The sequence below is a fragment of the Ischnura elegans genome, chromosome 7, assembly GCF_921293095.1.
Source record: "Ischnura elegans chromosome 7, ioIscEleg1.1, whole genome shotgun sequence".
In the NCBI taxonomy this organism is placed as follows: domain Eukaryota; kingdom Metazoa; phylum Arthropoda; class Insecta; order Odonata; family Coenagrionidae; genus Ischnura; species Ischnura elegans.
The window spans coordinates 18563971-18582008 of NC_060252.1; the positions used below are offsets into that span (position 1 = coordinate 18563971).

At 39.9% G+C, this 18038-nt stretch overlaps 1 protein-coding gene across 1 annotated transcript; it reads left to right on the forward strand.

Annotated features, from left to right (window-relative positions):
• Positions 1-4555: 4555 nt before the first annotated feature.
• Positions 4556-16388, forward strand: LOC124162598 (lipase 3-like). Its single transcript, XM_046539186.1, has 8 exons — positions 4556-4777; positions 6359-6557; positions 8143-8251; positions 11187-11430; positions 13052-13210; positions 13680-13764; positions 15118-15257; positions 16203-16388. Exons 1-8 carry the CDS (start codon positions 4673-4675, stop codon positions 16350-16352), a joined length of 1191 nt encoding a protein of 396 aa, XP_046395142.1. The 5' UTR covers positions 4556-4672; the 3' UTR covers positions 16353-16388.
• Positions 16389-18038: the final 1650 nt, after the last annotated feature.

Below are 18038 nucleotides of genomic sequence, written 5' to 3' on the forward strand. Positions count from 1 at the left end.
ACAGCCAATCTAAAATCCTTTGTGCCGTTTTTTGATGATAAAATAAAAAAATAAAAAATAAATAAGTATTTTCATTCAAAACGACCTGGTTTTCGGCAGATTAGTGTTTTGCGCCGAGAAAACGGCACTGAGCTGGGGCCGTGTTCAGTATTTCGTCGGTACCGCACCGATCGGTTTCCCTTTCAAGCCCACCGACTGGACATCATTCTGTGCCGATAACGGTTTCCGTACCGACGACGGCACTTTCCGCGATTCAGTAAGGTCGTCGGTTTCAAACCAGTCGGTATGGTTCCCCTTCCTTCCCAAAACGAATATATCCGAAGTTAGAAGTCATCTGACGTGTCACCACCGATGAAAGAAGGGTAAAAACAAGTGAAGACTCATTGGCACAGTTTGTTGTCGTCGTTTTAAATGTTTTTATTTGCGGAAATTATGACTTATTGTTAGATTAAGAAAATCGATACTGGATAACTTGTTAACAATGCTTATATAATGTGTGGTAGTAATGCTGTGCCTACAGAATCGAAGGAAACAACTTTACAACATCACAATATAGTTTGTACGTGATGGAGATTGTCGTTGCTGGAATGAATTATTGAAACTATCCTTGAGATCGTAGTTTCTTTTTGTATATATTTGTTCCGTATATTGCTATTTATTCACGATTTGGTAATATAGTTATCATTAAGTATGTTCCGTCTAAATGTTATCAACGGAAGGATATGCTATTGGCACCGTGGCAGACGAAAATCACATGCCATGGAACGTGAACGTAGGATTCAAAAGCAAATGTAATTATTATATTAGAGGAACAAGTTAGGAAATTGTTATAAAAATATGGAGCAGGGTGTAATTAAAAGAAGTGTAATGACGAGGAAGTAAAGAAATTGTGATTGGGTGAGATACATGTGTATAAGTTGCGCATTCCAAGTGAGAAAAAATGATAATATTGCGGTAAACCTCATACTTATTAACAAATATCTTCTTTTATCGCCAAGGGAAACAATGGCTGACGACAGAATGAAATATTGTTGCCTATTACAAATGAAAGAAACTGATACCGTTGCGGCAAACTTCATATTTAAATAAAAAGATCTTATTTCTATTTCGAGAGAAACGCCAAATGATGATTGAGTGAAATAATAGGTGCCTATTCAGAGCGAGATAAAGTGATAAAATTGCGGCAAAACTCATATTTAATCAAATATATATTTTTTATGTCAAGGGAGTAATGATGATGATAGAGTGAAATAAATCCTATTCCAAGCGAGTGAAAGTGATGAAATAAATGAGAGAAAGTCATAACATGGTGGCAAACCTCATGTTCATTAACCAATATCTTGTATTTATGTCAAGGTAATCAATAGATGATGACACAGGGAATTATAGTGGCCTATTCGAATGGGGAGAAAGAAATAAAATTGCGGAAAACCTCATTATTTACTCGGTGATGAGGTGAAAACAAAATAAAACGTGCAATGCGCACCGGGGAATTCATGAAACCCACTAGTCAGTGGCCCTACCGACACCTATTTGGTGTCGGTACGGCTACGAAGGATCTCCCGTTTTCTTGTCGGTGCCGCACCGATCGGGTGCATACAGAATCGCACGACCAGTTGGTGTGGCGTTCCACCCGACGAATCGGTAACGCGCCGATCGGTTTGGAGATACAGAATACGGCCCCTGAAACCCCGGGACCAGTGGCGCCGACTCCATAGGGTTCTGAGGGGGGCCCGAGCCCCCTCAAAAATTCGTTATGGGTGTGAGGAAAAAATGTGTAAAGCTTGTCGATTTTCCCTTGAGTGTCTAGATATCGAGATTCGAGTTATCAGGTTTCTAATGTTGATTATACTCCTCTTCTAAAATGCTTAAAAAACTTAAAACTCACTACTTATAAAATTTCCCGGGGAAAAATCCCCGGTTTTGGCCCCCCAATTATTTTTTGTAAGTCGGCATCCCTGCCCGGGACGGTTAACACATAATAAGTATGTGGTTCATGATGAAGATGAACACATATATATTTCTGTACGGAATACATGCATTCATTTCAAACGTCAAGGGAGAGTATTTCAATAAAGATTTACCACAATAATTTCCCCGAGGGAGAAACGCGTCGATTTTTATTTGTATCCAGAACCTCAATCAACATCAACATCGTCTGGCAGCATGTTGCTGGCAATTATCGCCCTCTGCGGTCGCGGCTTCAAGGTATGCACGTGGGGATCCTGAAGCATGCTGCGTGCTGGTGATCGATAACCCCCTGCCAAACACCCTAGTAATGACTCGCAGAATGTTATGTAAAAGCAGAAGTAGCAAATTCACCACCTTTGTCTGCAAAAATAAGTACCACGCACCATGACACTCGGCTCCTAAATGATGAAGGAAATACCACGGCCAAGATGCTGCTAAGTCATATCTAAAGATCTAAAATCTCAGCGGTGGCGAGAGTGCTTCGGCGCCTTTCGCTAACTCGTAAGTGGTCGCGAGAGATAAAATTACGTAAAAACTCGCGTCAGATTATTTTGAACCAAGCCTTTAAAGTAGTGATGCTCGCATGATTGGAAATAAATAGAAGTTTTAGTAATAAGAAACTGAAACTTTTTAAAGCATTTCATATTGTTTTTTTTTCATTAGACTCAGTGGTCTAATATATATCGTTGGAAAGAAAGATAAATTTACTTCATGAGATTGAATTGAATGCAAATTGCAAATATATTTAACTTTATGCTAAATTTATCCACTAAAATAACTTCTCGAGTCATATAGACCCAACGAGAAATTCTCCTCGCTTTTCACGTCACACCAGACGTGATTTCGCCAGCACTCTATGACCACGGACACTGTAAATATTCTTTCCACACTCTCTGAAGACTATTCACGACTCTTATCGAAATACATAAGAGTTCAGAATAATATAATGCCGATTTTTCCTCGACCCTACCCAATGGCGCAAATAACTTCAGTTGTCGGTCAACATTTCCAAGTACTTACCTCAGAGCCGGCCTTAGGGCGGGGCGACCGGGGCGACTGCCCCGGGCCCCGCGCTTTGGGGGTCCCCGCGTTCGTGAAAAAAATTAAAATATACGATAGTTTGAAAACGCAATTTCAACTATTACTGTATTGTTAAGTCCGTGCTGAACAAAAAATAATATTATGAAAAAGGAATAATAATGCAGTAATTTAAAGTAAAAAGCGCGCTTTTTATGTTTATTTTACGTTATAATTTTATTAATTAATATAATTATAAATGTTATATGTATTATACTATTTTGAACTCAACTGCGTAACGGCGTAATTACGAAGTCTGAATTTGGGAGGGGAACACATACTTAGCCAGAGAGTGGTAGGGATTCAAAATGCTCGAGTTTGTAGATGGGGTATAGAGTTTAATATTTTAAGTGAAGGGCCCCGCACTGAAGGTTCGCCCCTAGCCCCGCACCTGCTAGCGCCGTCCCTGACTTACCTACCAACCGAGTGAGTGATAATCCACTCGACCTGAAGAAGCCTCCAGGGCAAAAGACGAAACTATTACCTCACCAAGTCAGCCAACGCAACGAGAAAAATTTACCCTGACACTAGACGCTGCAGAAACCTGCCATATAACCAATGATTTCCAAAAATACAGACAGATACTCTTCCAACCGAGGCATGGGCATACCCAGCGGGGGCAGTAGGGGGCAGCTGCCCCCCCCCCCTAGAAGTGAAAATACATTTAGTTCAAAACAAAGGTTTTTAACAAATCCTCTTTCGAAGAAAAGCAGTGTAAGACATGGAATTAAAATAAAATTCATTATAATTTTAAGATTAATAATTTAATAAAAAATCAAGCGCTGTCATATTTTTCCTAAATTTTGGTTCCACTAACCTTTTCTGTGCTAAAAGTTTACAACTTGAACGACAACGGCTTGCCCCCATCTAGTTTTGTTCCTGTGTACGCCTATGAACCAAGATGCTAAGATCCAGATGACAAAGCACAACGACGATATGCTGAGGAAGCACCGAAGCTCTTGAGATCAAAAATTTGTCACCCAACGTGAAACAAAACTCAATTGCGAAATTCTGCTCGCTTTTCACGTCACGCCATACGTGATTTCGCCAGCACCACACGACCACGGACACTGTAAACATGCTTTCCACACCCTCAGAAGACCATTCACGAGTCTTATCGAAATCATGTTCTCCCTTAATGAAACCCAGGCTTTTTTTCAATTCCACAGCGACCGCACTCCAATATCAGCCGCTAAATCGATGACTCTTATAGTGATGGCGATCGATACGAAATCGCGCCTTGATTAATAAATGCTTTCCATTACGAGAGCTATCTCATTTTTCTAAAGAGAAATTCTGTGTTCGCCGAAGTGACATTTTTTTATTCAAAACAATCATAATTGTTTTCTTGAAGCGGGGAGGAATGAATTTTGCAAAACCTATCCCGACAATCTTATCTTCCGCAATTTACCTGTTACAAGCCCCACATAATGGGATGATGGCTAATGTTAACAGATATATATTCCTGCTGGAGTGTGACGATATAAGCAGGTATATATAGGAGTCAGTGGGCATCATTCGAAGGAGCATACTGGTTATTGTCGGGTGTTGGCCTCTTCCGAGTGCAGATCATCCCGAACAGTGTTCACCAGTGGCCGCTAGAGAACACCAAAAGAGCGACAAGATGGCCGCCAGCGCTATTTTCTTCGTCCTGGCCATGGCCTTCCTCACCGTTTCCGCCGGGCCAAACATCCAGGCCGACAACCTCCCTGACGTCTATTTGAAAACGGTGAGTGGCAGTACATGGCCGTACCAAGGGAGGGACAGGAGAGGGCAGCTGCCCCTCAAGAAGCAATAGTAAATTTCGTTCAAAACAAAATTTTTGAACAAATTTTCTTTAAATCATAGAAAAGTGATAGTCGTATTAAGCAATGTAATTAAAATGAAAATATTTTTTCAGAATCAATAATTTTAAAAAATCAATAAATCGCGGTTATAATTTTCTTGAAATTTTGGTTTCATAACCTTTTCTGTGTTACAACTTGTGCGACCACGGCCCCCTCATGTTTTGATACTGAGTACGCACTTGTGGCAGTACATAATGCATTGCTTCCCATTTGAAAAGGCTACCCTCCAGCTCGACTGCTATAATTCCGAGATGCATCCTTGCACTGTAGGATACTTTTCCAAGGACTTGATGCCATATATTTTACTCAGGCTTATGAACTAACGCCATCAACTTGAAATTTAGACACTTGAGGGCATTTGGCTACGTCATTTCAAGAGATCGCTGAGTTATCTCTGATGAAATATTACCAAATAACAAATACAAGTAGGTAAATGTTGGCAAGGATCAATCATATTTACTATAAAAATATCAAGATAGTGCCATTTGTTAGAGCTAGAAACTACTAAGGATAAAAAGACAAATTACCACTGTCGAATTTTCGTCCGGATCGTTTTCGGCCCTCCCGTTTCTAAGAAAATTATGAACTCTTCAGCTCTCCCTGAAGCCGCGGGGACTTTGTATACGTGAGTCATTCAGTCACACAATGGGCTTCATAGGATATAATAGAATCAAATAAAATCAATGAAAGTGATTTTATGAATTGAAGTAAGCTAAGAAAAAAAAACGTGAGAATTGCCGCCCACTATTCACGAGTTAGTGACGTCATTAGAGTTCCCGCTCATTAACTCGTCCAGAGGGAACCGCTCATTGTGAGCAGATATCAAAGTGATAACAACCACTAATCACAACAAATAACCACGAACTGCACGAGGCCATCGCATAAAGCCAAGGAGTAGCGAGCAGGTCGACTTGAGTCGGTGACGTCATCAACTTATCAGAGATCGCCAGATTCGTCGGTATATTCGTCGGCCAGGTCGCCGATTTTCCGGTACGAATAGATCGACACGCAGGCCATGGATAAAAAATATTATTTCCCTCCTACAGGGTTATCATAGAATGGTGCGGTTTCAGTGATTCGTGAGAAGATAAGAGGGATGGCAGATTTTGCAGAGGCTGTCCGAAGGACACTTCAAGTGTAGAACTTTGCCCGTCGAATGGGACGTCTCCTTGGCGCATTTCGTTAGGAGTGCGCCTGGTTTTTCCTTGTCGAGCAACTAAGGGGTACATATTGAAATTTATTAATTATTTAAAAATACTCTTTGAGGCGGAAAAATTCGAAATAAAAAAACAACAACAGTCGGTCCTTCTTTTTTCATTTAAATCATATTCAAAACCGATCCATTCTTCAATGATTATTCTATTTTGATTATCATCTATTTTTAACGCAGTATAACAATAAGCAATTTTCGAAGATTTATGAACGAGCTCATTGAACCTTCTCTTTCCTATTTCCAATGGCAGCCCGATCTGATAAGGTACCACGGCTACGCTGTCGAGGAGCATGAGGTGGTGACCAAGGACGGCTACTATTTGACCATGCACAGAATCCCGTACGGCATCGGTCAGACGCCCACCAAGGGCAAGCCGGTCGTCTTCCTGCAACACGGCCTCTTCTGCAGTTCTTCCGATTGGGTCATCATGGGGCCCGGAAAAGGGCTAGGTGAGCAACAACTTCGATTGCCATTACAGCTAGAGACTCCTCTCGGCCAGCAAATGTGTTGCCTCCCACGACACATTTGAATGGGTTTACTAATGCCGCCAATCGCGTCGTTGACGTCTGAGCGATCCTAGTTTCACGGGAAAATAAACCATTGACCGAGATTATAACATTCGTAATTATATCATCTAACGATATTACAACTTTAACTGGTAATACACCAACACAACTTCCCCATTCCCATGAAAATACTAATCGCCGCACGCATTCATGAATGTGAAATTAGAATAAGACCCCGCATTTCTAACAATAGCTTTCGGTTTTGCGTAATAGGCGATTCTTAGGCTGGAAAAGTCTATTCTCCGGATGATATATCATAACCAAAGATTTGATTCCCACAAAAAAATCGTCACGTTACATTTTATAAAAATAAATGAGAGTGAGTAAACTACACATCTAGGAAAAGCTTCCGGCGTGGCGTATCGGACAATTTAGAGACAAAGGGTCGTATTCCTGAACTTAATTAAAGACTTGATCCTGACTAAACTCAAATCCGTTGCCACGAATATTATACATTTCTACGAGTATTGCGTGAACCCACCTGAGTTCCAAAAAAAATTAGTCGCCAAGTTCCAATATGTCCGCCAACATCGTTCTACATTTTTGGAATGACGTATGTCTCGTAAAAAAATACCTCAGCGCGTGATAATGTACTTCATCAATGCTAGTTTTTGGTGATCGGGAGGCCATGAATGAAAACAGTTTAAGTAAACGTATTATATTTTTAAATCGAAACATGAAGCACGTACGTGGTGGAAGGGCTCCATATTAATAATGAAAGACACTTTGTTTCTCCCACAAGTTTATAAAAAATTATATTTTATGACCGGTTTCGGCTATCACATCATTATCAAATACAAAAGATATGTGGTGGAAGCAGGTTTATATACACTATTGTTGCTGATGTGGGGGTGGGGGAGCAGGTTTGGTTTCAAGCTGGGATTGCTAACTACTGGAGGAGAACGGGGGGGGGGGGGGGGGGAGCACAGTTTGTCAAGTGGGTTGTGGGGGTGGGAGATTTGGGAGGGTGATCAGTAATAAGGGGGATGGGTTGGGTATTATATTTTTCGTTTTTACTCTACCTCAAGTGAGATTAGTTGAAGTTTGTTTCTTAATTTCAAAATCTTACTAACGCTCAACTCGAGTCTGAGATATGAACCACAGAGGTGGCGTAAGGACTCACGATTGAGTCCCAATTCTTCCGACACAGCGAGTGTGCCTCCAAAACATCGGCAACGATGAAGCTGACACCTGGTAGCGATCACGACAAGCCTTTCCGCATATAATTCTCCAAGAAAGAATGCTTACTTTCATCAGAGGAGAAGAAGATTAAATGTAATGCTACTATTTGTGAAATAGCTATTAAAAATTATAATTTTTACCTAAACGAATTCACTACTAATAATTCATCAATTTAGGCCTGATAATTGGACATCATTGCCATTATAACAGAGGTTTTACTCGCCGAAGTGGACAGCAGAGACTTCAATACACTCCTTGTAATCAACAATTTCTATTTTATTTCCAGCTTTTATCCTCGCGGACGCTGGCTACGATGTGTGGATGGGTAACGCCCGAGGCAACACCTATTCCAGTAAAAACGTCGGGAAGACAGAATCCCAGTATTGGGATTTCAGGTAAAAATCTACTGCTTCTTGGCATTTCCATTGATTAATAACTAGCGGGGTGAGTAAGAACGATTCTAAAAATTTAAACAGCCACGCGATTAAAAAAATACGACGATGACGATGTATGACTAGGATATGCTGGAAGCGTTAGAGATTTCAGCGTCGAGGAAAACGGTAGTGGGCCTGATGATGACTTCTTATAGTTCAAACAGGTTTAGTTTTACTTTCGAATAACTAAACTGCGGACAGTTACAAAATAACAACATTTATTCAACGAAGTTTTCCTCAGACACGTGATAAAATTAATTGCCATAACCATTTAAAAATATCGTCATCAAATTGTACTTCACCCACTGATGGTTTACCAAATAGGCTTTTCATATCACACCTCTCGAAAAGAATAGCATTTTCGTTTGTAAAAATAAACCAATATTTTTTCTTACCTCGTTTGATAACCTATTTGATCGCAGTATTTTAAAAATAATATAATGTAGAGATAATAATTTTGAACCACACAGTCGTGGACACGACTCCCGAACAAATATATGTGTATTTCTTATAACGCCGGTAAAACATGTATTTGAGCAATAAAAACCTCATTTTAATTTTTTTACCGCCATATATTTGACACTCATTCAGTACTAACAATGTTTAACCGGTATTTTTTATCTCGCGACGAAACGAACAGTTGACATCTACCCCATTTAGTGACGACAAGAACCTTGCCGGCAGTTACTGATAGCTACTTCAAGCTTCAAAGCATTGCATGAAAAAAGTAACTGTGCACGCAGTCACGCACACGGGTGCTAAGACACATACACGAGGGATAATATTTGCCATGAAATAATCGTTTGCCTTTGCCGGGATCCGAACCTGGATCTCCCGATTGCCAATTTGGTATGCTACCATTTACACCACCAAGCCTTCACCTTTTGAGGCAAATCTAAGGGTGAGATTAGCAAAGTATTGACGTCCCAAGTCTACACTGCAGTACAGGAGACGGAGGTTACGCTTGTTAAGCCACTATCAGAGAAATAAACCCCACCTGCAGGGCTATTCTACTAAACGGGGCCATACGTATGGCCGGCCGTAAGTTTCTTATGGTCTGACCCGAAATTACGGCCTAAACCGATTCCACTCTCGAAGGGCCATATCGTATGGCCCGGCCAAAAGTCTTAACGCCCTTTCTGCAGGCGAGTATGAGAATTATAATTGGTACTATAAGTTTGGTTCACTTTTTTATATACTAGTCATTTTTTTGAGAAGGAAGTTTGTTCCAACGTGAATAAAAAATTAATTATATGTTCCTTAACCGAAATGGACTCTAATTAAAGGATAAATTTGGATTTTCTTTAAACACTAATCTAGCGGCAGACGCTGAAGATCTTTAAAACAAGTGAAGAACGCAAATCACGGGCGAGAAGAAGCAGAAGAAATTTGTACCGTGCAGTATTATAATATTCGTGAATTGTGCATGTAATGGATAGAGTTAGAACATGACATCCTATTGTAGTTCTAACCCCCTTCCTCTCCTTCCAATGGTGTAACTATTGTCTCATGGCTGCAATCATTTGCCCCCAAAAGCCTTATAAATCCAGCCAATGCACGAAATCTAAAGATGAAATTGAAACTTTAAGTTTCATTAACTATCATTCTTTCCTTGATTTGTGGACGACATTTGTCCTTTACGCATCGAGTTACTGAAGATTGCCTTACTGCCAAAAAGATTTCTTGCTCTGTTTCTTAGATATCCTCCCTCATGAACCGTTATGCTACGAGAATCTTAAAATATAAAACATTTAATAGCGGATATTTCAAACTACCTACAGCTTTTCGAAACAAGTAAGGAATCTGCTAGCAAATGTAGCACAGAAAGCAAATAAAAGCCGGCTCCGGGAAGAGGAACGGGCCCGTTCCTCCGCTCACTTTAGCAGAGCATCCGTTAAAAGTATTCCTAACTTTTTAACTACAATCGAACCTTTAGCTCATCCGCTATATCTACTTAAAAAGTAAGTAACAACTTTTGACGCACGGAAATAGTTAATGAAAATATCATCATGGTATGCGAACTGATTACCTACACGTATCCCGTATCCTCCTTATGAAATCGACGTCTTTTTTAAATATATCTAGCCAATGCCCGTTGAATCCGTATGTGCTCACCCACAATATTCATATATTTCTTGAAACAATCGCTATGTAATCGATGACACTTCGTAAGTTTCTTTTATAACACCTTAGGCGAGCTATGTTATTTCGTATGGCCCGTGTTATGACCGCCTCCTAGGCAGGCCATAATATTACGGCCTTTAGGCCATAGCTACCGCCCGACTTATGGCCTTTCGCTCAGAGTAGAATCGCTCGAAGCCATACGTATGTCTCGAGGCCGTAGTTATGGTCGATTTCGACTTATGGCCCGGCCATACGATTAGTGGAATAACCCTGCTGGTCGCCAAGGACGTTTTAAAGCTAAAGAAGCTAGAACAAGCAACTTAGTATTCAGTGATGCGCCCAGGTGCAAAGTAAAATAATCCTTGCTGAAATTCAGTGGCTTAGCAAGCACGACCCCCACGCCTCCCAATTGCCAGTCAATAGCGGAATCTAAGTTCGAATCCCGGCTGAGTGAATGAGTTTTTTCAATCGCCGATTTATTCGAAAATATGATTTTATTGAAATGAATGCCCAAAAATATCAGGTGCGCGTCTCATACGAGGGCGCATAGGCATGGTCGGTCAGAATGTACGCCAATTTGACTTCTCGCTATTTTTTCCCCATAATCCCGCCATAAATCCCGCAACTCCATGTCACGCCTCTCGAAAAGTATGTATTTTCGTTTGTAAAAATAAGCCAATATTTTTTATAACCTCGTTTGATAACGTATTTGATCGCAGTATTTTCGAAATAAGATGATTATTTTTAAATTTTGGATTATCTATTTCCGCAGTTGGAACGAGATGGGCATGTACGACTTGCCGGCCGAGATCGACTACGTCATCGCGCAGACGGGAGAGGAGCACATGTTCTACGTGGGCCACTCCATGGGCACAACAATGTTCTACGTGATGGGCGCCCTCCGCCCAGAGTACAACAGCAAGATCCGCGCCCACTTCTCCCTCGCCCCGGTCGCATTCATGGACGGCGTGCGATCCCCCATGCGACTCCTGGCGCCATTCGTCAACCAGATCAAGGTGCGTGCACAACCATAGAGGGTTAAAATTAGGATTAAATCAACATAATACCCCGCCAGCCACATACAGAGGTGTTTGTCAGGTGGTGAAGCATCAAAAGCATGCACTAGAGAATGAAATCATAAATAGAGAAGACGAATGTAACTACGGGGATACAGAAACTATCAAAAGCGCTGGAAATTTTTTAATTCATAACAAGTGAGGGAGTAAACTTTATTTAAAAATTAAGTATATCTTTCAGAAGGCAGTGAATCTTCTATATTATTTCTACTGTATAGATACCTTTTTCTCAACTTATACGCAACCAAACTCTACAAATGAGGTACCAAAATGCACAGAATTTATCAGAGAACATGCAACGGCATATCTTACTTCCTAAATGTTGCTATTGTTTCCTAAAATTGGTTTTTCAATTAAAAATAAATAAAAAAAATTAAAAATATATATAAAACCAAAAACCGGTAAATATTCCTGACATAAACGGCGCACAAACTGATACATTTGTTCATTTGCAACAATATCTCGCATTCTTTAAATAACTTGTTTCAAAATGCGGCTTATTCCACATTTAAGTCTCCTGTTGATACGTAAGTATGAGTCATCATGTGCGTTTAACAGACGATAGTGTAATTACTTCCAATGCTGTGTTTAAAGAGATCCTCTGATCTCAATTGGAACATGAAGATTCCAATTAAATTTGTACGTAAGACCCTGCCTTTTTTCTACATTTTCAAATTAGAAACGCGCCTATCCCTCTGTGGACCTGCATTGAAAAGAGCGGGGGAAGCCCGCTGGGAGCGGACGTTTCACGCTCGTATGAAAACATTGCTCATTCACCAGAGGCACTTTTTAGTACCATATCACATACATGTAGCTGTTTTTTCCTGTCTTAATTACACGATGCTGCTTGCGATACATTCACAAACACCGATTCCTACAGCTGTCGAGGATGAACTACTTCAACTCCCCCTTAAACCTGTTTCACATGTCGTAGTTGACTGCTATAGCTGCCGATCATTACGCTCGTGTCTTATCTATGGACAATGGGAGGCACAACTTTCCTCTGAGTCTATCCATACGAAGGTAATAGCTGTTAGTAGTCGACGGCAGTAGCAGTCAACTTCGACAGGTAATCTTAGCTTGTTAATCAGACTAAGGTATGAATGGAATATATGGCAATTAAGAAAGTTAATCCTCATATCGTTTTGAAAATTTTTCAAATATAAATGCCTCAAAGCCTTCAAAGAGATCTATCAACGAAATAAGTCGTATACACCCACAACATCTCATGACAGAGTAATCAGTACTAGGTACCATTTTTTTAGGAATAAAACTCGTAGACGCTTGAGTTTATATGCAGTAATATTAAAGTGAAGGCACATCAATCGAGGAAAGACGACAACGTGTCAATAATATCATTTACATTTTTGCCAAGTGACATTTTTTGTTCAATGATTTTTAAGCTAAAGAAATTGTCAGCAATTTCATCCAGTCAGCCATTTTTTCACTCCCTATGATTAGGCGGAATAAATAAAATATGAAAGATGTAAGACACATGAAAGATGAAGTGTTTCAAATCACCGACAAACAGAATCAAATAGGTTCCAATTTTCCGTTTCAGTGGATCTCCAAGTTCCTGGGAATCAACCAGTTCTTCCCGAGCAGCGATTTCTACGGATTCATAGGCGACGCCCTCTGCAAGGATGAAGCCATCACGCAATCCCTCTGCACCAACGTCATCTTCCTCATCTGTGGATACGACTCCAAGGAACTGAACCAGGTGGGTTACATGCTTGGAATATCAACGAAGAGGTCAATTATTGAAGGAGAATAAGGAACATGTTTGTCCTAATCATCATAAAAGTCATTATTGCCTTAAGAACGTACAGTAGAAAAACTAGACAACCTGACACGCATGAAACCGTATGGGCTCGCTTACCAATTTATAAATTATTGCCGTTTACGATAGTTTGAAAGAATATAGAGACCCTCATGTTGATCTGTCGCCTACTTTTCAAGCCATTCGCATTTGTCTACCAGAAGCCAGTCTTGTGAAAATATTACCTAATAGAGTTGTTATAACTATAATGCGCTTCGCATTATCATGATTTCACCATTGTAATAGCATATACTTGAAATGATTTGAAAATAGAGCTATCTCAAAAGAAAGTCAGATTTAATAGAATCCAATGCCAACAGCAGTGAAATATGAAACTGCATATACAATATAATTATCCTCTTTCTTCCAGACAACGATCCCCGTGATCATGGGACACACCCCAGCAGGAGCATCAACTCGACAGGTTCTTCACTACGCACAGGAAATCAACTCCGGTAAGCCAATGCGATTAAATCAGGAACTCCTCTCTGGCTCTATTGTTCAGATTATTGACTCAATTTCCGCCGATGTTTCAAGAAGCGCCTTCATTCCAATTTTCAAAGAACTTTCATCTCAATAATACTTATCATCCAAAGAAAGTTTATGCATGTTTCACGGTGTCACATTTCACGCTGAATCGAACTGACCTTTGGTCGGGTTCAACAATTAAGTTAGGGTGTCGTCTAATTTGCTGATGGACGTTATTTTCATTTCAATTATTTTCTGTTGTAAGGAATTTATTATAGGAGTCCAAGTATTGCCCAGATGGAAGGAATTATCACAATTGAAATTTTTACGCTGATTCTATTCAATGTGAAATGTGACACGATGAGATGAAAACGCCATGAAAATGGGAAGCAAGTCGTTTTCCGAAACTTCGGAAGAAATGTAGCCTATAACCTGTTGTAGAGCCTGAGAAGAATCATGAATATTATTCACAAGAAGAATCTTGAGTCGTAAACAATAGGAATTGTATTACGGAAAAAAGAATTGCCTCTAAATAATAATTATTCCAGCCCAAAAAATAATATTCATTTGGAAGAATATCTTTTGGGATTTCAACCGGGTCAAAGTTGGCTCTATGACGACGTTTCGACAGCCGACTCTGCTGTCGTTCTCGGGAGAAGAGTCGTACGTATTAGGAACCAATTCTACCCCGGTTGGAAGTCCCAGTGTGTGTCATTTAACTTACTCACCTGAAAAACCTTGCGTTACTAACATTCATTTGATCGATTTCAACCGCATATTCACTTGAGTAAGAAACCCATAGCCCATATTTTAACCGAAATATCTCTCAGTAGCAAACAGTATCGCCATGAAAACCTCTCAAAGGTTGAGGTGGAGCCATTTTTAGAGAGAAAAAAAAACTTTCATTTAAATTTGATAATCACGTCACATATGCCCACGAGGCACTTAAATGTTAGATGTAACTGAATTACCATGTCAATTCTTTCCGTCAAAAGTGCAACGGTTAGGTTTCTACCATGGGCGGACCCAGTAAGGACCAGGGGGGGCAGCTGCCCCCTCGAGAAGCAAAAATCGCAAAAATCTTAAAGAAATATCAGTACTGAATTGAAAAGAAAGTATTCAACAAATTTTCTTCAAACCCGCGAAAAATGATATATATTAGTATAAGATACGTAACAAAAATAAAACATTTTTTCAAGGAAATAATCCCATTAATCCCATGGCTTGCCCCCACCCCCTTTATTATGGCTACCCCCCCCCCCCCACTTATGATCCTGGGTACGCCCTTGGTTTCGACAGTAGTCGCCCCATAACTCAAAACACTGGGTCTTACTCCACAGGCAAGTTCCGCAAGTACGACTATGGGCTGAAGAATTTTTTGGTCTACCACAGCCTTCACCCGCCTGATTATGACCTGAGCCTGGTCACCGCTCCAGTTTACCTCTTCTATTCCGGAAACGACTGGCTCTCCGGCGAAGAGGTGAGTGGCTCAAATGGTTCGAAGAGATTGGCTCGAAATGTAAAACTCATGTCGTTTTTTTTAAGTCTTCAGCACAAATAGAGCAAAGTTTTATCAATATACTTAAGTAATAAATCATACCAACCCATTCTACTTTTAGCATAAATTGCGTTCGAAAAGACATGAGATTAATGGCGAGAATAGCCATCAGACGGAAAAAAATTGAAACCTCATGGTACCATATCCATCCTGAAAAAAACTAATGGGAGGTACGCAATTTCAGCATAAATAATATAATGTAAAAAATATACGTCAACCAATCATTTTTTCGGGATGTTAACAAATTTCTGCTCATGAATTGATGAAGATTCCTCTTTAAGAGTTTAGTTTTCTTCAGATCTCTATATATACTATTGCTGCTTTTTCATCGGCAAATGGAAGCATTCTAATTTTTTCACCGTGGACTTTTACGCCTGGTTTCTTTCATTACATAACTTATACATGTAAAAAATTCGTTGATATGATCCTTGTTGATATCTTTGGCGCATGAGTTGTTAAGATAATGGTCCTAAAGTCTTCGCATTTATCCCCTCCCTTCTTTTTTGTAATAAGAATGATGATGTTCATTTCAAAGTTCCTTCGTATGTTTCCTGTAGTGTGCATGCATTTCGAATGTGTTTATAGAGCTGATTAATATCTTTTCCCCCGAATTTTTAAAATGCTCTTTGGGGATATCGTCGATTACAAATGCCTCCTTTATCCCTAGCTCCATTCATGCGGCGATGAATTCGGATTTTAATATTGATGCTCCCATTTCATACTACTCGACTACTCTTTCCTCTTCAATTGTTTGCGCCGCAAGATAATTTCCGTTTCATAACTTATACATGTGAAAATAGCTATCACTTCTCAAATGATTTATCCACCTCTATGTTTTATAATATTAATTTTCTTCCTGCATTCCAGAACGTGATGCAGCTGTACGAGAAGCTCGGTAATGCCCAGGGACGGTTCCGTGTCGTTCACGAGGACTTCAACCACCTGGACTACTTGTGGGCCATCGACGCCAAAGAAATGGTCTACGACAAAATTATGTCTCTGATGAAGAGGCACTGAAGTTCACGTTTGGAGTAAATAAATTTTTCTACCCAATATTACATCCTTTCATTTCAATCTGATGACAACGCTTCCATTGATCTTCCCAAAAAAAATTTACTCCAGCAAATAATCAATTTGAACACTAATCATTTCAAAAAATGAAAGTGATAGTAGTGGCCGATAATGTGTTGAAATCAATATCCACAGAGAATTAGTATAAGTTTGCAAATTTCTATGCAATGGATTATTATTTCATACATTTTTTATGGATATTATTTAAGAATAATAGCGGAGATAGTGCGAAGCAAAAAAGCTTCAGGAGCGCGTATGCGCAGACAGAATGTGCCTAAAGGTGCCTCGATGTCAATGCGATGTCGTGCAAACGTGCCCCGTCACCATGTTTGGATTAATTTTTAGCGTGCAACGAAAATAGTTTTGGTAAGTTCAACGCAAAATTTACTCTCCTAGACAGAAAACATGATATCCTTTCCGCAGGCTAGACCTATGGTCGACTGACGCTCAAAATCTTGTGAGAACACCCAAGGGAGCAGCAATAGTATGTCATGACTGGTGACACGCCAGTAATAACGTGATTCGGAAAAAAGAGCACTGCGCAGCCGGCCTCGGTAGCGGCAGGGTAAAGTACTTGCCTACCAAGCCGAAGGTCATGGGGTGGAATCCCGCCTGAGTAGGTGGTCCATGTCCAGGGCATGGTTTTTTGTGATGTCCTTTGACAATCCTCCGTTGCACAGGCCTTTATGGGCTTTTACGAGGAAATTGCAAATAAATAAAAATGAAAATGAATAAACGTACACCGGTCTACCCTACCCGTTGTGAAAACTTTCCTAAATAAAGAAAAAAAACCGCAGACGAAAATCGAAAAGTGAAGTTGTTTTTTTTTAAACGCGGATAACGTGGTTGCTCACCTATTTTCGATATTACCCCACAGAAGAGCGCAGGGAAATAAATAAAGGAAGTCGCAAAGTTATGTGTCACCTCTGTGACGTCCCACATAACATGTTAGCTTACGTCCAGCCTGACTTTCCCTTGCCATGTCAAGCTTGACATTGCCTATTTTGATTCAAGTTTGAATGGGCAAGCATGATCAAAACCGCATAGCAAGATTGATTTAAATTTGAATCAAACTTTCCAACACGGCAGGAGTATCCAGGCCTCAGCGGCTACCTTGCAGCCAAAAGAAATGTGGCCAGTTCCCCTCAGTGTGAATTAGGTTGCCAAATTCAAATGTCAATGCAAATTCCAGTAAAAGAACCCTATTTTCAGACAGTTAAAAATCCATCGGAATAATATACAAGCTGAAATTGGTAGGCTAGATAAAAGTTTAGTGTCAAGCTTGATTCAATCCTAACTGTTATTTTAGGTCAAGTGGAAATTAAGTTTGATTGAGGAGTGCTGACACCTCATAAAAGCGTTGCTTATTTCTTTCTTTCAAAATACGCTTTTACACATCAAATCAGCCTGATCTAGCAAATGTATTCCCCTGTAAAAGTTAAAAGAGCTCAAATCTCAGAAGCAAAGGAGGAAATAGATACAATTTGAAACAGAAGTCTACGCAAAAAGAAGAAGACAGTTTCAAAGGAACTGCTTGATCGGATATAAGAACTAGGAACGATTCCATCTTAAAATATTAACTATACTTCCTCATATTGTTTATTACTTACGTAATATACTAATTAATATTTG